Here is a 24,207-nt window from a genome sequence, read left to right as displayed (position 1 = left end):
CTCCCCTTTCTGCCTCCCTTGTCTCTCTCTCTCTCTTTTTTTAAAGATTTTATTTATTTATTTGAGGGAGAGAGAATGAGAGATAGAGAGCACGAGAGGGGAGAGGGTCAAAGGGAGAAGCAGACTCCCCGCTGAGCAGGGAGCCCGATGTGGGACTCGATCCCGGGACTCCAGGATCATGTCCTGAGTCGAAGGCAGTCGCTTAACCAACTGAGCCACCCAGGTGCCCCATGCCTCCCTTGTCTCTTAAGACACCAGCTCAGTCTTCGTCATTAGAAACAGTAATGATGGAGCTTCATACCTCCCATTATATCCGCTTGCTCATAGGGGGAGCCATCTCCAACATGTACAGCATCATGGCTGCTCGCTACAAGTTCTTCCCAGAAGTTAAGACAAAGGGCATGGCGGCTGTTCCCAAACTGGTCCTCTTCACCTCAGAACATGTGAGTTGGGTGCTCTTGCTTGTGGATTATGGTGTTTTACAAGGGACTGTCTAATTTCTAACCTCAATCCTCTGTTGCAGAGTCACTATTCCATAAAGAAGGCTGGAGCTGCACTTGGCTTTGGAACTGACAATGTGATTTTGATAAAGTGCAATGAAAGGTAGGCAGGGGAGAGTGAATATTAGGTTCTTGATGTATTAAATGTGTTCATCTGTTAAATTTGTTTTATTGTGCTTAAGCACTGACTCAGTACAGTGTGCCAAGCTGCTAATGGTCTGTTGAAAATATCCGATTAAATTACTTTCTGCTGCTGCTGAAGTTTTTTTCATGTGCAATCTCATTGATTCTTCATTTTAATTTCTCTTCCTTTTTAATAATTACAGGGGGAAGATAATTCCAGGTGATTTAGAGGCAAAAATTCTTGATGCAAAGCAAAAGGTATGTACTCTGTGGTGCACCTAAACTCTGGTGAATACAAGTTTTTAAAAATATTTCTTTCTGCCCTAGACAATAAAAGTCTTTGATAATATAGGAGGTAATTTTATTGTGTTTCTAAAATTATAATCTCAGGTATTTGCTTATTTCCAATTTGAGATGATTCCACTTTAAACCTGTGTCTATACAATGTCATTTTTTTAAATGAGAAACTCAGTCTTAATTAAGACTTGTCCTATCTTTATTATGCCAAGTGATTAGTTTGATGTACTTCAATAAATCCACTACCCAATCATCATGAAGATACAGCCTAATTGAGCTTTTTACTTGCTACTTGTTAGGTATAATCTCATTTTAACAAATACCATTTTAGCTTAGGCTTCTGTTTAGCAGAGTGCTTCCATGCCTTGGCAGATGGCCCATGGTACTTTGGTGAATCCAGCCTCAATAAATTCTATTAAAAAAAAAATCTGACAGAACAGATGTATCCACGAGGCACTGCCAGGTAGCTATCAGGCATTTACCAGCTCATTGTTTTGGTTACATCCTGTACCTCATTCTCTAGCCTTAGCTGTTTGCTGGTCAGTAGAGGAGATGGATGGAAATGTCACTAGGACTGAGCAACGGGCATGGGTGGAGCTGAGCTTGAAAAAAACCTAGGACTCCTAGATTCTCCCAAGCCTGTCTTAGCCCTATTACTCCACTCACTCATGTATTTCTTGTTCACGTGAAAATTTTACTGTGTCGACTATTCATGAATGTTTCAGCTTCCACCGTGTTTTAAATAACCAAACAATGCCTCAGTATAATTATTACATCAATACCCTTAGAGCAACACAGCTTCTAAAATGTATAATACCCAGATGATGTTCAGAGCTACCTGCCCATCACTCCAAACACTTATTACTCTTTCCTGCTTTCCTCTTTGCTATAGAACTTATCGCTGTTGAACATACTGTGTATTTGGCTTCTTTAATTTTGTTTATTGTCTGTCACTCCCCACTAGAATGTTAGCTCCGTGAGGACCGACATCTCCATCTGTTGTGCTCACTGCTGTAGTCCTCTATAGCTCAGCAAACAGGGCCTGGCGCATAAATGTTGCTCAAAAGCTATTTGTTGAACGAATGAATAAATGGACCAACAAAGAATTCTCCCAGATACCGTATCTGACAGCACATCAGCTTAGCGGATCTGTGTTAGAAAGAAAGGCTACTGCAGCTCTTCTACTTCATGTGGAAAGGAGAGGGTTGAAAAGACTCATCAGCCTGTCTCTCTTCCCTTGTAGGGATTTGTTCCTCTCTATGTCAATGCAACTGCTGGTACGACGGTGTATGGAGCTTTTGATCCAATACAGGAGATTGCAGATATATGTGAGAAATATAACCTATGGCTACATGTCGATGTAAGTGCTGTCACTCACAGAGTAGCCAGTCCATTTGGGGGTGGACACCTCTCTGCTTTACGATTTGCTGCAAGCTTCTCCCCATGCCCCAGCCAGCCCTCTCTCTACGTCCCATCAGCTCGCCCTCCTGTGGCCTCCAGCTGGCCATTCATGACGGGTACATACTACAGGCCTGTCCATGTTCTAGGACTCATCCGGCTCCTCACCTGCCCACCGCTGTCTTCTGCGGTCCTCGTGAGAATACAGTCCCCCTCACCTTTCCAGGAAGCTTGTGTCTAGACAAATGGCTACAGAGTGGAGTATAGCTGGTTTCAGAGGGAAAAAAGTATAAGCTACAATGTATAGAAAGTAGCCGTGAATCCGGACACTCAGCTGCCTGCCTTCAATCCAGCCATCTATGACCCTTTTCACAAAAAAAAAAACAAAAACCCATGTATCTGGTACATGTAGGAAAAATAAGGCCCTATAGGAAGGTGTTATCAACGAAGAGATTTAGTCCCAAATTTTCCTAGGAACATAAAAAGTACATTTTCCACATGTGAGACTGGGTGTATTTTTTCCTTTTTCTCTCTCCATTCTCTTACGGATATAACTTCTCACAACTGGACAGCTGGGTAATTTGCCCGACTGTTGAGCACATGACCAACAAAGGTTGTTGTGGCATGTGGTGTCCCAAGCCGTTCAGTAAACCTGCATCAGCATACCCACAAAAATGTCTCGCCATTGTGGGACCCCCGAGCCCAGCAGAGTTGCTGCTTTCTGACTTTTTTCAGGAGCCCTTAGAATTCTACCCTAGGGAGAATCGGATGGCAGTCTCCGGTCCTTTGGGTCACTTCCAGAGCCATGGTGGGGCTCACTGAGCATCCCTGGCTTTTCACAGGATGCTGGGCCTTTGGGTCTTGGCACCACAGGCTCAGACCCAATTTATCTGTATCATTCTCACAGCTGCTCTGCGGTTAACCTGGAGGAACTTTTGATGAAGAAGTGACAGATGATAAATTAAATTACAACTGCCACTGGTTGAACAATCAGTGTGGGTTCCTTTTGTGAAACTCATGCTTTTCACCATTTACGTTCTCTTTCATATTTTACTAGAGGTGTGGAGTGATTGGTTTGTGAGTCTTAAATGTCACTGCTCCCCCTCCCTCTCCTGTCTCTGCCCTCACAGGCTGCCTGGGGCGGTGGGCTGCTCATGTCCAGGAAGCACCGCCACAAACTCAGCGGCATAGAAAGGTAAGGGCCTGAACTCAGGGCCGCCTTTCATCCAGGCCGTCAAACATGCTGGGCCGCCCCGTCCGCTGATGTTCCCCACCCTGATTCCCAATGTCTTACTTCCATCGGACTAGGTCCACCTTAGTTCAGTAGGCATTTACTGAGCAATTATTGTATGCTAGGCACTGGGAAATCAAAAATGATTCCCAGTCAAACAAGTCCTCAGTGAGTTCACCATTTAGAAAGAGAGAAAGATAAGTAAACAGTGACAACACAATGTGGTAAACACAACGACAGACGTGATTGCTAGGTGGCCAGCTAGTAGAGAAGAGAAAGTAAGCAGTGCAGGGATCTAGAGGCTGAAGGAGAGTTTAACAAGGGCACAGAAAGGGGCATGGATTCGGTCCACTCTTCTCTCTCATTAAAGTTACTGCTGAGAGTGGGATGGTTCTAACTAATGTAGTTGATCAAACTCAGTTGATCAGTTGATCTGACTAATTTATTTTCTTGCTCACCGTTTAAGTTCAGTGGGTGGTTCTAAGCTAAATATGATTTTTTTTTTCCCCTAACCCATTCTACTTTTTATTTTTTCTGGCCCAATATCAGAGCCATTTCTGCACAAGCTCCCAAACTGAAGCTCCCCTTTTGTTCCCTGTTCTTCTCAATCACTGAGTTTACTTGGTTGGTGGTCAAAGCCTTTGGCATGTTTGGGTCTTGCACCCATGGCAAATGGCAGTCCCCTCTCCTGTCATCTCCAGGGGCTGAAGAGGCAAAGAAGATTACCCAGAGGAGCACTGAGGCACCAAAACCCATCTGGGCTTTTCCCAAGTCATTCACTGCTGCCAGGACACCCCTACCTCAACCTAGGAGAACCAGGTCCCTACCCCGCCAGCTAGAATTAGAAGCATTTCTTGTGTTCACTTGCTAACCTGGCACATTTCGTATCAGGAACAGAAGCTTCTGATCAGAGAGAATGTAGTCATAAACCAAACATGATTTTAACCTGACTCCAAAGATTTGATCCAAAACGAGCTCACCTCGATTCATTTATTCATTCAGCAAATATTTACTGAGCACCTGTCATGAGCCAGGCAGGCGTGGATGTGACTACTCAGTTACCTGCCTTTAGTCTAGCCATCTATGGCACTTTTCTAAAAAAAAATGTGTATCTGGTACACGTAAGAAAAATAAGGCAGTATCTAGAAGGTGTTATCAACTAAGAGATTTACCTTCCTGAAGCTTACCATCCAGTGAGCTAGCTGTTCATAAACAAGGAGATATTCAGTCTGCCTCATAGTAAAGAAAAATAAAGCAGGGTAGTAAGGACAAAGGCATGCCATTTGAGACAGGGTAGTCAGAGGCCTTCCTGAGGATGTGACATTGCAGCGGATACTGGGATAAAGGGAGACAGGAAGCAAGGATACACAAAAGAGTATTCCAGGTGGTGGAAGGGCAAGTACAAAGGCCCTGGGGTAGGACTTTTCTTGGCAAATTGGAGGACCATCAAAGAGGCCAGTGTGGCTGGAGCAAAGTAGAAGAGGTGAGAGCAGAGTGAAGTGGAGAGGTGGGCTGGGAGCAGGGAAAACCCACCAGCGGCTTCTCTCACAGTAAGGACTCTGGCTTGAGTTTCAGTTACCTTTACTGTTGCCTCTTCCCTTCAGTTTTGGAAGGCCAGGGTCAAGGTGAGTGGGACTGACTCTTTGAAGCATAATTATATGACCCTATGACTTGGAGGATAATATACTAAATGTAGATGAGCCAGTCCAACTGAACTTTAGATTTCTCAGGCAATTTCCATTTTCCATCTTTGAGTCCAGGAAAACCTGAAACGTTTTGCACAGATCTTTCTAACATTTTAAAGCACATATGTCTTCTAAAAGAAATTGAATCCATATCATGTCTTGTTACTTTACACTTGGAACAGCAAAGAACCATTTACTTCCGACCTCTAAGACATTCAAAAAACCATTTAAGGCATTTTATGAGATCTAAATAAAAAATTTTAATGACTCAGTAAATGATAGCTATGAGAAAATTGATTAAATCCACTACCTTTTAAATATGACCTGACACTGATGATTTTTACTGTGATAAACTTTTAGATAAACTTTTACTGTGATAAACATTTAGTCACCTTTTTAAAGAATTCTTCACAGGTCTCTTTCACAAAGGTTATTGTGAAAGAATACTTCAGGCCTTACTTCTCCTTGAAACATAGTACACACCCTAGCGTCACCTGGACACTAAATTATTTTCCATCTAGAGGACCTCAGCAAGATGAAGAGGTTAAAAAATCACAGCAAGTGTTTAGCTCTAGGGAGAACAGAGGCAGTATAATTCAGAGCTGTATCTGGGGAGAATATCCTTCACAGGTATGAAAGTGGGGAGCCCAGCTGTGGGCCAGGCCATTGGGAAGGAGTCTGTAAACCACTGAAGCAAGTTACCCCGTTTTAGTCATCAGGCACTCGACTTAGTTGTCTCTGTAATGGCTTAGCCAGCGAGCTCCTTAACCGTTTTATTGTGTCTGAACGACTGATGTGGTTGCTAGGAAACCCTGCTTGTTCAGCCATCATTGCAACCTACACTGGCAAGATCCTGTTCATTTGGCACTTCAACAATGCTGCTAAGGAGTCAAAATCTAGAGTTATCCAGGTGATCCCTGCTTTTAGGTGTCACTCTTCATGCTACCTCATAAGCAGGTAGGTCAGCATCGCCAGCGCATTTGATAAATAAGGACAGGAAGGCAGAGGGAAGCCAGGGTCCATTGCCGAGAGGGAGGCAGGCTAGTAGAAGAGTTATGAGCACTGGCTCTGCAGTCTGACTCCCTGGACTTGAATCTTGGCTCTGGCACTGCCTGGCTGTTTGAGTTTGGGTGATGCATTTAACCCTTTCATGCCTCAGTTTCTCCATGTAAAAGAGAGGGGATGAGAATCCCTACATCATAGGGTTGTTGTGAGAATTAGGTATTCCAGGAGTGGTTATAAGCATTTTATATGTGTCTACTCATTTATCCTTTATTAACTTCTGGGAGGTAGACACTATTCCCCCCCATTTTACTGATGGGAACACTGAGGCACAGAGGAGTTAGGTTACTTGCCCAAACTCTCCAATGTCAAAGCCAGGATTCAGACTTGGACAGTCCGACTCCAAAGCCTGAGTTCTCAACCACCATACCATACTGATATAATGCCTGTAAAGCTCTCAGAACAATAGGACACATAATAAACGCTCTTCATGAATGTTAGCTATTATTAATAGCGGTTATTTAGAGGAGGCAGTCTGCAGCGTAGGACCCTGAGACTGCCTGCAAAATATTTGTTTACTGTTTGATTAGCCAATCTGGGGGAGTAGGCATCGAAAACGTATACCGACTCCAGTTGCAACGGGTGGCGTTTTCCTCAAGAGGACAGTTGCCTCTCGCTGACTCCTGCACCTTCCCCTCAGAGTGTATCATGTGCTTCTTTCAGGGCCAACTCAGTCACCTGGAACCCTCACAAGATGATGGGCGTGCTGTTGCAGTGCTCTGCCATTCTTGTCAAGGAAAAGGTCTGTACCTCCTCCAAAGATGAGCTGGCAGCCTGAATGTCCTTTACAAGGCACAAGAGGAGAAAAGCGTGTTTTCGTTCTGTTTTGGTTTTGGTTTCCTGTCCTTGACAAACATGCAAGATTGACAGCCCCATTGAAACTACCATTGCAGTTCTCTCCTGCCCTTGTCTCTGAGCCTACAGCCAGCTCGTGCCTCCCCTTGGCTCTTGCCCTCGCCTGTCCTCCCTCTTGTTCGGCGCTCAGGGCCCTGTCAGTGACAGAAACTGTAAGGACGTTGTTTCGTTGCTCATTCCTTCATGTTTGTACAAGCGAAAGTGAGCACCATTGGGTGAGCCACCAACTCTCACCCCAGTGACTACAAAAAGAGCTCCCTAAACATACTACAAGTTCTTAGCATGAGTGTGTGGTCCCAAGAGCTGAAGCAAATTAGGCAGAGCAACAACTGCAAATGTCAACTTAGGACAATAAGGAATGATGACTAAAAAGCTTCTGTAAATAAGTTAGTTCTTTAAGTGTCTAATAATAGGACCCTGCTTTCAAAAGCATTGTTGCTCCAATAAAATGTATGTACACTGAGGCATTCCAAAAATCTGTCTCTAGCTTGTAGGAGCCAGAGCCTGCCCAAGCTCTTTACTACTTTCCTAATAGAGCGTCTGTTAACATTCTAGGAGATCCTGGAAAAGTCTAGAAGACTTGGGGAGGGGGGCACTTTGGGGGAGGAAGATTTTTCATAGCATGAGACTGTTCCACCCGCTGCAGGGAGTTTATATCCCCAACCCTTGTCCACTGAATGCCATAGAACTTCCCAGTCTTGGAAGAAAGGTTGCATGTGATCCCAAGTCCCTCCTTCCCACCAGCCCTGTTTCAAAGCCATTCACATCTCTGACCCGACGAATACAGATGCAAGCTTGTCTTGATTTTCATGATAGGGTATACTCCAAGGATGCAACCAGATGTGTGCCGGATACCTTTTCCAGCCGGACAAGCAGTATGATGTCTCCTATGACACTGGGGACAAAGCAATCCAGTGTGGCCGCCACGTGGACATTTTCAAGTTCTGGCTGATGTGGAAAGCAAAGGTACAAAGGAGAGAAGTCAGGACACAGAGCAGAAGTGCAGTTCACACAGGCTGGCTGGCAAAGGAGAGGCAAAGATATATCACAGATAATTTAATATGTGTGTCATCAGTATCTAGATAATGGAGTTAACTGCATTTTCTTTGTTTGCAAATGAGATCACTTTATCCCTTATGTCAGAATCTCCCTCCTGCCATTCAGTCTCCTCAATTTGAATTAACATGGAGTTTTCTTGTAACTTTCTCTTGTAACAACTAAAAATTTTGCCAAGATAAGGACTTTCTCCATAATCCTTAGGGATGCTGAAATTATTTAGTGCAGATGTAGAGAAAGGGAGATAAAATTACTGCATTATTCTATGCAGAACCCTGAATTTCTTTATGAGGCTTCAAATCATGGGAAATACATGACAGTTTTTAGTTCTATTAAATAATGACTTTCTCATTATTTGTACTTTATATGCTATTCTGGAAAACTGCATACTTTATTCTGAGAAATCCTACTGCTAGATTAAGGCATGCTGCATCTGCGTTCATCAACCTTTCGGATTGCATTTCTGTGTCAAAAAAAAAAAAAAAAAGCAAACTATTGGAATCTCCCCCTAAATATGGGTGAGGGGGAGGATTGCCATTTTGACTGTTTGTTTCAAAAGTATGCAATCAACTAAGGCAATTTTGATTTCACAGCTTTATATTGCAACCATTGTTTTTATTTACCTACTGTAGAGTAATTTTAATAATTTCCACATTTAAGATTGTATCTACTAATACCAAAACAACAAAGTTTTCCAGCAAAACATCTAATCAAATGTTTTTTCTGTAGGAAGGATTTGATGGATTATTAGTTTTTTTCCTCATTAAGTTATTTTGTCTTAATATAGAAATAGTCTGATTTCTACCACAAAGTCATCATAGGTATTTTAAGCATATAAATAGCCATGCATTGCCACAAGAGAAAGAGCCCTATCATTTAGAAAGTTAGAAGGCCATGTGGCCTATATCAGTAATTTATTTCTTCATTTTTGCCTAACAATAACCTCTTGAACCATCTGCCAGGAGTTTGGCTCATGGTGAATTGGTTGCTGAGGTGGGACCCCAGTGCGGGCTTCTTTCTCAAGTGGAAAGTGGACTGGCCAAGGGAGGCCTGGGTGGCTCAGTTGGTTGAGCATCTGCCTTCGGCTCAGGTCGTGATCCCAGGGTCCTGGGATCGAGCCCCACATCAGGCTCCCTGCTCGGCAGGGTGTCTGCTTCTCCCTCTGCCTGCCGCTCCCCCTGCTTGTACACCTGTGCTCTCTTCTCGCTCTGTGTCTGACAAATAAATAAATAAAATCTTTCAAAAGGAAAAAAAAATAAGAAAGTGGACTGGCCAAGGTATCACAGTCAGCAGTAACTACTTGGGGAGGCTCATGCTTTGCCTGTGTTGGATTCTGCCCAGGCCCATTGACAATCTACAAGCCAGCCTTGCACATCTGCTCACCATGTTAACACCGACCCACTCAACAACCCCCATGCCACTGTTACTAATCAGCCATGCTGGCTTTTGAAACTCATGCTCAGCCAGTTTGTCAATAGCTAGAGCCACTACTGCAATCTCAGTGCATGTACTAAAACCAATGGCTTCCCCCACCTGCCTGCCTGCCTGGCACTGAAAAGAGATGATACTGTGTTATGTGCAAGGTAGCCTGCCAGGGAGTATGGGGACGTGCTTGGCTAGGACCTACGGCTGGGAAGGTGGGTTCTAGAGTAGTAGTTCACAAACTCTGTGGTGAAGAACCAATTGTTGTTGTTGCTGTTTCACCTATCGTGGACCAATACAATAAATGATGATGAATTGCTAGAAAAATGAAATAAAAAACTATATAAGGCTTAAACATCAATTTTTAAAACTAGAGTCAGTAGACATAAAATTACTCTGTCAAAATGCTATTAAAATTTCTTACTGCTTAATCTCATTTCTGTTCTCATATTTGCATGCGCCAGTTACAGTTTGTGGACAGCTACACTTTGAGTACGCTGTTCTAAAGCAAACTAACAATAGGCTTCAGGCCCAGGCTGTGAGTGACTAGAAGGAAGCTAAAAGTCCTATTGAGACTAACTGCCCAGAGACTAGAGTACCTTCCAAAGAGAGTAGATGTGCTTCCTTTTATTGTTTGCAGTGCTGTGAAGAAACTGTACTCATTTAATTAGGTAGTTCTTCCTAACCATCTCCAAGAATACTCTTATGTGTAATTCCAATAGACAAGGTCAGCATAGCTTTCTCAAATGCTCATTGCAGGAAAATGCAACCCATCACCAACCAACATGACTTTTCTTTTTCTAAACCAGGGCACAGTGGGATTTGAAAATCAGATCAACAAATGCTTGGAACTGGCTGAATACCTCTATGCCAAGATTAAAAACAGAGAAGAATTTGAGATGGTTTTTGATGGGGAGGTAAGTTGTCGTCATGGACTAGATACACAGCATTTCCAGAAAATCTAATGAGGGATGCTCCTGAAGCCATATTTTCCCACATTGCCAGAAGGGAAAGCAGCCAGAAGCTGCTTCTGAATTTTTGTTTTTAGGTACTCTTCATTTATTTCCCTCTGTGTCTATGAACTTCTCTTTTGATAACGTTGGGATGACTTTTGCCCTTTGCCTTTTCTAAAATGGTACAGCTTTTGACCAGCCCTTTGCAGAGAAGAGCTCTTTACTTGGCATGTTTGAATCCTTTATCTCTCCCACGTATGTCTTATTATTGTGTTGAACCTCCATGATAAAGTGTTTCTCAGTTCCAAGAAGTTTATAGGATGGATATAACGTTGTCTCCCAAGACTGGTTCTAAAATGAAGTTCTACTTTACATAGATTCATTATGAAGAGAGCAAGATAAAATTGTTTCTGCTCTGGGGTACCCGGGTGGCTTTGTTGGTTAAGCATCCTACTCTTGATTTCAGCTCAGCTCATGATCTCAGGGTTGTGAGTGTAAGCCCTGCACTGGGCTCACGCGCTGGGCGTGGAGGCTGCTTAAGATTCTCTCTCTCCCTCTCCCTCTGCCCTTCCCCTCCTCCACACCCCCTCTCTCTTAAAAATTTTGTTTGTTTGTTTCTGCCCTGAGTTCATATCCACATTGCCCACAGTAAGGTACTTGTCATATTAGTATTGACTGAATGCTTACTGTGTGCTAGATCCCATGCCATGAACTGGGTTATATAGTAGTAACCAAAACAGACACTGTCTCTGACTTAATGGAGTTCACAGTTGGATAAAGAAAGTTAGAATGGGAGCCAGTATACACCAGTATAACAACACCTACATTCAACTTAGTCTATTTAACAGGCAATCTAAACTATTAGGAACGTGCTGGGGAGTCACCCAATGAGGAAGAAAAAGCCCTGAGCAGTTCAACTCAATGACACAGTGCTCATGCATTTCACCTGGGGGACCGCACTTGGAGTATTTACACTATTTTGAATATTCTAGCAGTTTAGAGACAAATGTGATATCTCAAGCCAGGTAGAGGCAGGCAGAGTGATAAACAGCAGTGTGGAAGGAAATTCAAAAATTACGGCAAGAATACAGAAGAACTGGAAAAGGAGAGGAGGTTTTAGAGCAGAGACACTAAAGAGTTCTAGGCACCTCAGTGAGACCTGTCTTATGGTTTAGACACGGTATTAATGTCCATTATAATAATCCGGAGTCATCAAGAGAAGATTCAGTATCAATATAATTAATTCATAACATATTCAGCATTCAAATAAACTGTGCTGAGCATCTTCTATATATGAGGCACTACAAAATGGCAAGATGGATAATACTCTTTTTAAAAACTACCCAAATGTAATAATTTTTTAACATTTCAATGTTTAAAGGTAGTAACTTGGAGATCATGAATGGGGTGCCTGGGTGGCTCAGTCAGTTAGGCAGCTAACTCTTGATTTCGGTTCAGGTCATGGTCTTGTGGTTGTGAGATCAGGTCATGGTCTCAGGGTTGTGAGAGTGAGTGCTGCATCCGGCTCTGCGCTCATCGCAGAGTCTGCTTGTCCTCCTTCCTCCCCCTCTGTCCCTATCCCTACTCCTCCACGCACACACACACACTCTAAGATAGAGAAATAAAATCTTTAAAAAGGTGGTGGGGCGCCTGGGTGGCTCAGTTGTTGAGCGTCTGCCTTCGGCTTAGGTCGTGATCCCAGGGTCCTGGGATCGAGCCCCACATCGGGCTCCCTGCTCCGCGGGAAGCCTGCTTCTCCCTCTCCCACTCTCCCCTGCTTGTGTTCTCTCTCTCGCTGTGTCTCTCTGTCAAATAAATAAATAAAATCTTTTTTTTTTTAAAGGTGGTAACCTTAGGTCATCTAGAAAATTGGTTATAGGAAGCAGCTCTCTTGCCAGATATGACTGGATAAACGAGGCATTGTTCTCCCTAGTATAGAAGTAACATTGCCTTCAAGATGGACTTGAAGACCTTTATGAAAAAAAAATTTCTTTTTGGTCTGAGAGCCTATCACCAAGGGCACATAGAGGTTTGGGAATAACTTTCTTTCAAGTTCTCATAATTTTCTGGTTTCTTTGTTTGTGAAAATCTCTGCAGCCTGAGCATACAAATGTCTGTTTCTGGTATATTCCACAAAGCCTCAGGGGCATTCCGGATAGCCCTGAACGACGGGAAAAACTACACAGGGTATGGAATCTCTCCTTGTCTCATCTAACCCTATGCAATTTCTCTAACTAGTCATAACATCCACACTTTACTGTGTCCTTCTAATGGAGGAAAAATAAAAAATAAAGACTTGGGGTGGTAGGGAGCCATCTTGTTATATTCTTTTCGAATCTGGATTGTCCCTTTGCTGTGATTCAGATACAGGGGGAACCTCTAAAGGACACATCTCTGTCTTAGGTTGGTGTTGCTGTGTGCAGGACAGTTGAATGATATACATATTCCTAGGAACGTCCATATTAAACTCTATTAAAATGTCTTTTACTAAGTTCAAGTCCACTCTAACGCTGATTCATTCTAGTTGTTGATTTCTATATCCAGTTTATTATTTGTAGTTGTTGGTATTAGCATTGAACTTATATAATATTTCATTCATCCAACAAATATTCATCGAGCACAGTCTATGTGCCAGGCAAGATCCTGGGTTCTGGATTATTCAGGAGCCTTAATTTGTGTTGCAGCCTATAAGAGTTTTTTGTTTTTGTTTTTTATTTTATCATTGTTCTATGACTGACTTTGAAAATTCAGTCACACAGTAGTTTCTGAGGGAATTTATGATTGGGTAGTCTCAGTCATTGGATATTAACCCCTGAAGAAACTCAGATATAAAATATTTGCCTTTGTGCCGGTATAGATACAGATAGTAAAAAACAAATGGCTCTTTTTTCCAACTAAGAAATGGGTTGCATTGTTGAGAAGAGAGTGGTGTTAATGTTGGTCTTGAGTTTTGTTTTGTTTTCCATCACAAGGTGGCCCCCAAAATCAAAGCGCTGATGATGGAGTCTGGCACGACCATGGTTGGCTACCAGCCTCAGGGGGACAAGGCCAACTTTTTCCGGATGGTCATCTCGAACCCAGCCGCTACGCAGTCTGATATTGACTTCCTCATTGAGGAGATAGAAAGACTGGGCCAGGATCTGTAATTGCCCTCCACAGACCATGAGTTTATGGGAATTCCTTTTCCTTCTGGCACTCTAGAACAACCTCTGTAAATGGCTAAACCACATAGGCTATCTCATTGAGGGGAAATATAATATCTCAAAGAATACTGTTTAAACCTTACTTAAGCTTGTTATAGTTAGTAGGAAATAATGTTCTTTTTAAAAAGTTGCCCATTAGGAACACAGTATATATGTACAGTTATATATACCTCTCTCTATATATGTGTATGTTGTATCATCATGAGTGTGGCTTGGTGATAGATCACAGCATGTCTCTCACTCCAAGAGAATTAACTTTACCTTCAGCAGTTACTGAGGGGCCAAACATGCTGCAAACCAGCTTGCCCAACAATCCCAGGAAAGATGTTTTTCAAGATGTTGTGTCATAGGGACCAAGGGACATAGTGTTGGCAAGAGTTGACCTCGTTGTCAATGTTTCTCCTACCTGAAGTGATGACGGATGAAACAAAGTACCACTAGATGACAAGAGTTACACCCTCTCCATTAGTATCCTGTAAGGGGAAAATTGTAGCGGAGTCATTGTTACAGGTGTGCTGTTGTTGTATTTTGGGGGACTAATTTGTGTAGACTGTGTATATTTCTGTTGTCTGACCTTTGTGGGGTAGGGGAAGAACACATGTAATGATTTCAATGACTGTTTAAATTGTAGGTAAATGACGACTGTTTAAATTGTAGGTAAATGAAATAATTGCTTATTTATATTCAGAGATTTACCATGCTAAAGAGGCGTCTTGTATTTTCTTCCCATTTGTAATGTATCTTATTTATATATTAATGCAGTAAGTTCAGGAAACTGTTTATGGTATTTTCGTGCATTTGTGAGCCAAAGAAAAAAGATTAAAATTAGTGAGACTTGTATTTATATTAGAGTGCCCTTAAAATAATGATCAAAGCATAAGTTTACTGTCTGTAAGAGAATTCTGATACTGTACATAGAATCATCTGTATGGAAATCCCATGACTTAAATAGCATCTGCTCTTCTATTACCCTCTCTGTCTGGCTATATGTCTGGTGTTCTCAATGCTTTTCTAGTAACTGTTGGATAATAACTAGATCTCCTGTAATTTTGTAGTAGTTCATGACCAATCTCTGTGACTCGCTTAGCTCAAACCTAAGGCAATGTTTCCGAAGACCTTCTGAAGAGCTCCCATAAATTGACCAGGCTCATAACTGTTTTTGAGGAAAGGAAATTCACACTGTGCGTTTTAGAGTATGCAAGAAGAATATAAATAAATAAAAATATTCTCCATGGAGAATCTGAACAAAATTTTCTTCTAGTTTGTGTTTCATACACAGAGCTTTCCAGTGATGGTTACCGATCAGGGCCCAGTCCAGCCCTTTTCCACCAGCTGCCTTTAGGTGATGGTCACTACCCTTCTTAAGCTGGGACTCAACGCACTGTCATAGGTGCCCAAACCCGATCTGTAAAATCATTCTGATTGCAATTAAATAAAATTTGCCATTCAAGCCCAGAGAAAGAAAAGCCATCCCTGTTTCTCATTTTCCTACTTGCATCTTGGAGTTCCATTCATGCAGCCATTCAAAACCTGTTTTCTTCCTCTGTCACAGGCACTGTTCTAGGCACCGGGATTACAGTGATGTGCGTGGCGGACAAATTTTCCTTCTAATGGGTATCTTACAGCATTTGGCATCTGTGGTATCTGACTGCCTCTACGATCATGGAATCATGCCTTGATGCTGCTCATGCTTGTACAGTGGGCCTGATTCACTTTTTCAGGAAATATGCCTTGGTGCTGGATCATCAGGAAATAGGTCCCGCTTTCTACATTCTGTTAAGCTATAATAATACTATTTCTCTCATTTGGAATACAAGGAGCTCTCGATTCAGCATGTGGAGGGATTGGATAAGAGTCCTTTGTAGTTAGCATACTGACTGCACGATTAACTGTTGAAGTAAGACCAGGTTCCCCAGGGAGATGATCATAAAGTCGCTTTATTCTTTCTGCCACTGTTCCTTCCAATCCCCTCTGTGGTATGATTCTTTCCCCACGCCCCTGTTTGAATTCAGGTCAATCCCATAGCTTTTCTGGCCTCTCAGTTACAAGAACAGTTTCATTTTAGCAAATATCCAGCTCAGTGTAACAAGGGAAGACTTCAAGTTTTTATACAACAGAGAGTTTCTCCCCTCCCTTGGTCCAGCACTGTTTTAGGCTGCCATTCTTTTTTTTTTTTTTTTTTTACTCTTTTAGCTCATCTCTGCTCCCTAGCTACTGCATTTCCCCTAGGGGCAGAAGGGTTAGAGTAAAAAAAGCACAATTTTAGGTAGCTGATAAATTCTCATCTAGCATCAGGGCCTCTGGTCCATGAGATTTTTTTTTCTCATGGGACCATTTGGGCGTGGGGGGGGGATTTTTCTTTTATTAAGGTAAAATCTAAAATACAATAAAATTCATTCTTTATAGTATACTGTGTATAGTATTCTGTGAGTTCTAATGAACCCATTCAGTTCTGTAACCACCACCACAATCAAGATCTAGAACAGTGCATCGCACCAATAAATGTCCCCCTGTCCCCTTATATGCAGCACCTCTCCCAGTCTCTAATTCCTGGCAACTTCTGCTTTGTTTTCTGTTCCTAGAGTTTTGCCTTTCCCATCATGTAAATGGAATCATATAACATGCAGCCTTTTGAGTCTGGTTTGTTTCACTTAACACAATGCATTTGAAATTCATCCTTGCTGTTGTCTGCATCAGTTGTTAGTTCCTTTTATGACTGCGTAGTGTTTCATTTGTATGGATGTACCAGTGTGTTTATCCATTTCCTCAGAGGGAAATGTGGGTTGTTTGTACTTTGGAGCAATTAAAATTAAGTCGCTATAAATGTTGTTGTGCAGACTTGTGTGAACATAGGTTTTCATTTAACCTGGGTAAATAGCTAGGTATAGAATTGCTAGATCATACGGTATAGAGTGTGTTTAACTTTACAAGAAACTGCTATACTGTTTTCCAAGGTGGCCGTACCATTTTGCAGTCTCACCAGCAATGTACAAATTTTCCAATTTTTCTGTATTCTCACTGATAGTTGGTATTACCAATTTTTTAAAAATTTTAGCCTTTCTTTTTCTTAGTTATAGTTTTATTGACATATAATTTACATGACCATATAATTCACCCATTTAAAGTGTACAACTCCCTGGTTTGTAGTATATTCACAGAGATGTATATCCATTACCACAATCAATTTTGGGACACTTTCATCATCCTAAAAAGAAACCTTATACCTATTAGCAGTCTCTCTTCATTCCCACACAAACACTCCCTCTAGCCCCTGGAAACCACTCATTTACTTTCTGTCTACAGATCTGCCTTTTCTAGACACTTCATATAAATGAAATCACACCATCTGTGGTCTTTTGTGACTGGCTTCTATAACTGAGCATGTTTTCAAGGTTCATCCATGCTGTAGCATTTATCAACACCTCATTTCCATTATTGCTGAATAATATTCCACTTGGAGATACACTACATTTTATTTACCCATTCATCAGTTAATGGACATTGGGGTTGTTTCCATTTTGGGGTTATTGTCAATAATACGACTATGAACCTTGGTGTACAAGTGTGTACAAGTTTTTATATGGACATATGTTTTCATTCTAATAGTCATCTTGCTATTTTGTTTTGTTTTTTTTTTTTAAGATTTATTTATTTGACAGAGAGAGACAGCAAGAGAAGGAACACAAGCAGGGGGAGTGGGAGAGGGAGAAGCAAGCTTCCCGCAGAGCAGGGACCCTGATGCAGGGCTCCATCCCAGGATCCTGGGATCATGACCTGAGCCAAAGGCAGACGCCCAACGACTGAGCCGCCCAGGCGCCCCATCTTGCTGTGGTTTTGCTTTCTCATGAAGCAGTTTTGGCGCAGCCCATTGAGGTCCTCCCACCTCACTGCACATGAGGCAGTCAGCGTCTCCCCTCCTGTGGCTACTTAGGACTCAGACCCTCAGCTCTGGGCCCCTTGGCAAGCTACCCTGTCCAAACCTTTTGTTGGGAGCCCTTCTCCTCAGGCAGTACTCTTGGGTGGAGTCCCTTTTATTTAAAATCATTACGTGGAATATATAAGGAGCTTTAAACAAACAAACAAACAGGCATGTAAAGGATAAAGAATGACAACATGATACTCGGGTACCCACTACTCAGCCAAAGAAATAGAACGTTATCTCTCTTAGAGCTGTCTCACCCATCATGAACCCTTCCTAACTGGATGCTTCCCCTTTCCCAAGAAATAATCCACTATTCTGAATTTTGTGTTAATCACTCTCTTGTTTTTCTGTATAGTTTTACCACGTATATATGAGTCATTATTGTTTAGTTTTAGTCACACTTTATAGAAATACAATATTATACAGAATATATGTACTTCTCTGATTTGTCTTTCTATTCAACCTTACGGTTTTGTGGGACCAGAGCTAACCTATAGAGGGTCTTTGTGCAGTTAAAAAAACTAAAGAGACACCCTTCCCTTCAGGGACAGGCATTCCTGTGACAGTGTGTACAGCTTGGCACATGGAGCATAGAATAGACTACAGTGCCTACTGAACCCATTGCCACAGCCTGCAATCACAGCCTTATGTGGTGGCCGCATTTTTTTTTTTTTTTTTTTTGTCTCATGTTTTTGAGATTTACCTTTGATGATGGTTCCAGCCAGGAGTCATTCATTTTTTACAGCTATTCCATTGCATGAACATACTTCAGTTGGTTTATCCATTTATAGGGGGTGGATATGTTAATTTTTTTCCAGTTTCCTGTAAGGCCAGTGTTGCTATGAGCATTCTTGTACTTGCTGGCTGGTGCACGTGTAAAAAAAATATTTGTCTAAGGTTTATATCTAGAAGTGAAATCGCTGGGTCACGTTGTTGAACTTCACTGAGTAAAGCAGAGCGGTCATACCAAGTTGCACATTAACTAGCAGCACGTTTTTCCATGACCTCACCATCACTTGGCTTAATAATTTTGCCAGTCTAGTGAGTATGAAATAACATCTCATTGTGGTTTTAATTTGTCTTACCCTGATTAAAAATGAGGTATCTTTTCATATTTTTATGAATCATTTGTGTTCTTTCTTCTATGAAATGCCTAAATCATGCTCTTTGTCCAACTTTCAGTTGAGTTGTTTGTCTTTTTCTTATGATATTTAGAAGTTCTTTATACATTCCAAGTACTAATTCTTTTTGATTATACGTTTGGCAAATACCTTCTCCTAATTTGGAGGTTAAATTTTCATCTGATTAATGGTCTTTTTTGAAAACATAAGTTCTTAAATTTAATGTAGTGGAATTCATCAGTTATTTATCTTTACATTTTCTGCTTTTTTGTGTGTCTTAAGAAATTCTTCCTGACCTTAAAGTCATAAAGATATTTTCATATATATATTGGCTTCTAAGTTTTATGGTTTTATTCCTTTCACATTTAAGTCTCTATTTGTCTTGAATTGATTTTTTTTTTTTTTTGTATTTGGTTCTTCTTCAAGAGTGAGAGCTATTATTAGCCCTTACTCTTCCATATAAATTTCCATATAATTTTAGAATCAATTCATCAACTTCCACAAAAAAATCCTATTCGAATTTTATTGAATCTGTGGATCAGTTTGAAGAGCATCAGCATATTTTCAATATTGAATATAGTAATCATAATCATAGTACATATCTCCACTTAACTAGGTCATCTTCAATGTCTTTCAATAAGGTTTTACAATAGATATGCACAATTTTTGATAGATCTATTCCTAGGTGTCCTATATTGTTGTTATTTTAAATGGCCTTTTTATTGAAGTATAATTAACAATTAATTATAACAATATAATATACAATATTATATTAGCTTATATTAGCTTCAGGTGTACTATATATGATTCAGTAATTCTATATGTTACTCAGTCCTCACCATGATAAGTGTATTCTTAATCCTCTTGATCTATTTCACCCCAAAATGGCATCTTTTAGAAATTAAATTTTCCAGGGGCACCTGGGTAGCTCAGTTGGGCATCCAACTCTTGATTTCAGCTCACATAATGATCTCAGGGTTGTGAGACTGAGCCCCACGTCGGGCTCCATGCTCAGCACAGAGTCTGCTTTAGATTCTCTCTCTACCTCATCTACTTTCTCTCCTGCTCACGCATGCTCTCTTTCTCTCTAAAATAAATAAATAAATCTTTTTTAAAATATATTTTCTAACTGTTGCTGAGGTATGCAAATGTAATTGTCTTTAGGGTAATGATTCTGTATCCAGAAAGTTTGCTAAAACTCAAAAAATTTTGGTTCTTTAGTGTTTCCCAAATAGAGAAATACACCATCTACAGATAATGACAGCTTTATTTATTCATTTTTGATTTTGATACCTTCCCCCACCCCTTTCCCTTGATATGCTGCACTGGTCAAGATATGCAGTACAATGCAGAAAAGAAGTGTTGGTAGCAGGCACCCTGGCCTTAGTCCTGATATTAGAGGGAATGCTTTCACCAGTAACCATTCAGTTTTATGTTTCCTTTAGGTTTTTTCATAGATGCCCTTTATTGGGATAAAGAAATTTCTTTTTACTCCTAGTTTGCTAAGTTTCTGCAATAAATAAATATTTAATTAATATAGTATTACTCATAAACAATTTGTTTTCCATGTCTTTTTTTTAACTAAATGAGTTGACAGTTTTATTTTCATATTTCACAAATTGGTTTTTTTTTTTTTTTTTTTGGTCCCACTACCAAAGTGGGTACCATCATGGTATGGGTGGGAGGTCTCATCATTGGCATGTGACCTCCCATAGGCAGCCTCATTCCAGGAGCAGGTCCCACTGGCATCATCCCAGAAGAAGGAAGACCCATCATTGGCATCATGGGAGGACCCCCATATGGGGTTCTGGCATCCTACCAGGGAGGGGAGGACCCGGGAGACTGGGGCGGGTGGGATCATTGCCCCTGCAGGAGGAGAAGCAGCGAATGGAATAGAAGGTATCTTTCCTTGTTGAAATGCAGCGGTTGTTTTGTTGATCAGGCTCTGAGCCTGCTCTTCCATCCATTTCTGATAGTAGTCTTTCACATTCTCTTTCTGTTTCCTACCATTGCAGTGTGTCTTCCTCACAGATGGAGAGTCATGGGTGAGGAATGTGTCACAGCAGTCACATTAAAACTTAGACATGTTGCTCTGCAGGCTGTCGTCCACTCTGTCCTGCACCACCTGGAAATGACCTCCCTGTCTTTTTGAGTCCGTTTTTGTGAGTTACATTCTCTAGGAATTTTTACATATTTTTAAGTTTTCAGATTTATTGGCATAAAGGTGTCCATAATAACCTCTTCTTTTTTTTTACTGTTATGTTAATCACCATACATTACATCATTAGTTTTTGTTGCAGTGTTCCATGATTCATTGTTTGCGTATAACACCCAGTGCTCCATTCAGTACGTGCCCTCTTTAATACCCATCACCAGGTTAACCCATCCCCCCACCCCCTCCCCTCTAGAACCCTCAGTTTGTTTCTCAGAATCCATAGTCTCTCATGGTTCATCTCCCCCTCTGATTTCCCCCCCTTCATTTTTCCCTTCCTGCTATCTTCTTTTTTCAATCTGTTGCATCCATAGTTACAGTCTTCACTTTTTTCCTTATAATGGTAATTGTGTCTGCTTTCTTTTTTTAAGATTTTATTTATAAGTAATCTCCACACCCAACATGAGGCTTGAACTCACAACCCCGAGATCAAGAGTCACATGCTTTTCCAACTGAGCCAGCCAGGCACCCTGCTTTCCTTCTTTATTGATTAATCTCAGCAGAGGCTTGTCAGTTTCATTAAACTGTTCAGAGAATGTCTTGGTAAATGCTCTCTATTGTATGATTGCTTTTACCTCATTAATTTCTGCTTCTGTGTTTATGATTTCCATTCTCCCTTTTTTTAAGTCTTATCTGCTGTAACGTTTTCTAACTTCTCAAGTTTTATGCTTAGGTCCTTAATTCTGAGCATTTCTTCTTTTCTAATGGAAGTATCTAAGGATAGATATTTCCCTCAGGCATCTATCCCTTTAGCTATATACCACAAGTTTTGACACACAATTATTTTGTTGTCACTCAGTTCTAAATGTGATGGATTTGTCAATTTTCCCTTGTAGTTTAATTTTTGCTCTGTTATTGGGTATAAACAAATTTGTAATTGTCATATTTTTCTGATGATTCATAACTTTTATCATTATATGCTGACCCACTCTTTTGCCTTCTTTTCTATTTTGTCTGATATTAATACAGCTATACCACATTTCTTTAGTCTTTGCCTAATATAAGCTTTTTCCTCTTTGGATTATATTTATATCCTTATGTTTTAGGTGTGTCTCATATAGCTAAATTTTATTGTCTTTTCCATCTTTGTCATTTAACTGAAGGATTTCATGTATTGTGATTACTGTTATATTTGGATTAATTTTACTATGTTATTTTGTGCTATTTGTCCTATCCTTTTATGTTTTTCCCCTTTCTTGTAAAAAGATTTTAATTAATTGAGGTTTTTCTTTTGTTTCTGTTGTTCTTCCCTTTTAACTTATGAGAATATAACTGCTCATAAGTTACAGTCTGAATGTCTGTTTTTCATTGCTTACCCTAAATATATTAGCATGAATACTTTACCATTTTATTACTTTACAATTTCAAAATTAATAATTTTACTTTCCTCAAAAATCATATAGGAACCTTAGATCACTTTGACTCTGATCATCGTCCTCCCAATATACATGCCATTGTTATCCAGTGTCTTAGGTCTCTCTTTTTTAACCGTATGATCTGTTTATTATTAATAGTTTTATTCAATTGATTTTTGCTTAGTTATACCCACATATTTACCACTCTATTTATGCATGATATGTTCTTACATCTCAGACCTTCCATTTGGGTAATTTTCTTTTTCCTTGATCTGCACGCATTTGAACTTTTCTTTGCTGAAGCTAATAGCCCCTCTCTGAGAATGAGCTCTCTAACTTTAATTCCTGGGCATCATTTGTGAGGCTGGTTTGAAAGCACGATGATCCAGGTGATTTGCTGCCTTGAGGCTGGAAAGGGTAACTATTAGATAAGATGACTTTTGTTAAACAGGAAATGTTTCAGTCACATCAAGGGGCCCTGCTCCTAGGCATTATGGGGATTCTGTTATCTCTTACAGATAAAGGAAACCAGATACATGCATCAAATTTACCTGCAAGAATCTTAAAATCCTTTAATCTGACCAAATGATGTAAAGCAATTTAATAAAAGGGATCTTACTATATTTGGGGCTGAAGACTGGAATTTTTTATAATACAAGGTTGCTTTAATATTCTAATAAAACCACTTCCAAAACTTCTTCTCCTGATTCCCTCAGCCTCCATAATAAACGTCTGTGTTTTATGCCTGCCTGGCATCTAGTCTTCCTTTTTCTGATCACATTACACTAATTTTCCTTTAACAGAATAGCCCCGTGTAATTTGAAGGGATGAGCCCACTCCCTGAGTCTAGAGATCACCTGACTCAAGTGTGGCAAATCAGGACATTCCATCCCCTGGACCACAGGGATGGGCACTTGACCCTAGACAGGCTGAGGAGATTCCTGAAGTGAGGTCATAAAGCCAGAGACAATGAGGACTCCATGAGTAAAGCCGCATGTGAGAAGCCTAAGCAATCCTGGCCTTGACATAACGGATGGAACAGGGGCCCCACCTTGGAAGCCTACACTATGTTCACCCTAAGATTCTTTAATAAGGGCTCAGCTTGTCCAAAGGGCTATGTTAGTTTCCTATTGCTGCTGTAACTACCATGAATTCAGTGGCTTAAGACAACAGAAATTTATGTTCTTAGAGTCCTGGAGATAGAGCTGAATTCCTTCTGGAAGCTCTAGGAGAGACTCTCTTTCCTTGACTTTTCCAGTTGCCAGAGGCTGTCTGAACTCCTTGGCTCCTAGCCCTACTTGGCGTCCTCACCTTTGACAGCCCTGTCCCTTTCTTTCTGTCATAAGGACCCTTGTGATTACGTTGGGCTTACTTAAATAACCAGCATAAGCTCCCCATCCCAAGATCCATAATCTGATCACATCTGCAAACTCCCTCTTATCATGTAAGGTCACATATTCATCAGTTCGGGGATAAGGCACGAGAACACCTTGGGGGGGTGGCAATGGGTAGGATCCACCATGAGTTAAATTCGCACCGGGGGCCAAGGTACCTCCTGACAAAAATTTCATCGGAGGAAGAGAGACAGTTAATGGTCTAAGGACAATGATTTGGTACGAATCCATTAAGTTCAGCAGGAAATGTCTGGTTGAGATTTTAATTTTTGAAGAGGCAGCCCTCAGATTATTCCTAAGTACTAGTGTCAGAAATCTGAAGGAGAGGCGGTAAGGAAAGTTGTTTCACTACAAACTGTGAGACACACAGAACACAAGCTGGTATTGCTTTGTAGCCACATAACAGAGTGGAATCCAC

General features: G+C 40.9%; 1 protein-coding gene and 1 pseudogene across 3 annotated transcripts in view; one reads left to right on the top strand and one right to left on the bottom strand.

Moving 5' to 3' along the window:
• Positions 1 to 15,943, top strand: part of GAD1 (glutamate decarboxylase 1) — a 43,419-nt gene extending 27,476 nt beyond the window's left edge. For all 3 annotated transcript variants that reach the window (XM_073882706.1, XM_073882699.1, XM_025852713.2), the window contains 10 exons: positions 328 to 443; positions 524 to 603; positions 827 to 881; positions 2,164 to 2,280; positions 3,449 to 3,513; positions 6,960 to 7,038; positions 7,968 to 8,117; positions 10,439 to 10,546; positions 12,680 to 12,769; positions 13,555 to 15,943. In XM_073882706.1, the coding sequence (XP_073738807.1) occupies positions 328 to 443; positions 524 to 603; positions 827 to 881; positions 2,164 to 2,280; positions 3,449 to 3,513; positions 6,960 to 7,038; positions 7,968 to 8,117; positions 10,439 to 10,546; positions 12,680 to 12,769; positions 13,555 to 13,728 (1,034 nt within the window). In that variant the 3' untranslated portion in view covers positions 13,729 to 15,943. The remainder of the gene's footprint in view (positions 1 to 327; positions 444 to 523; positions 604 to 826; positions 882 to 2,163; positions 2,281 to 3,448; positions 3,514 to 6,959; positions 7,039 to 7,967; positions 8,118 to 10,438; positions 10,547 to 12,679; positions 12,770 to 13,554) is intronic.
• Positions 14,223 to 20,914, bottom strand: LOC112809764 (U1 small nuclear ribonucleoprotein C-like; annotated as a pseudogene).
• Between the last annotated feature and the right edge of the window lie 3,293 nt (positions 20,915 to 24,207).

Source organism: Callorhinus ursinus, unplaced genomic scaffold, assembly GCF_003265705.2.
Source record: "Callorhinus ursinus isolate GAN/ISIS: 27379988/994484 unplaced genomic scaffold, GSC_fseal_2.0 scaffold2, whole genome shotgun sequence".
NCBI classification, from domain to species: Eukaryota; Metazoa; Chordata; class Mammalia; order Carnivora; family Otariidae; genus Callorhinus; species Callorhinus ursinus.
This window is presented reverse-complemented; position numbering and strand designations above follow the sequence as displayed.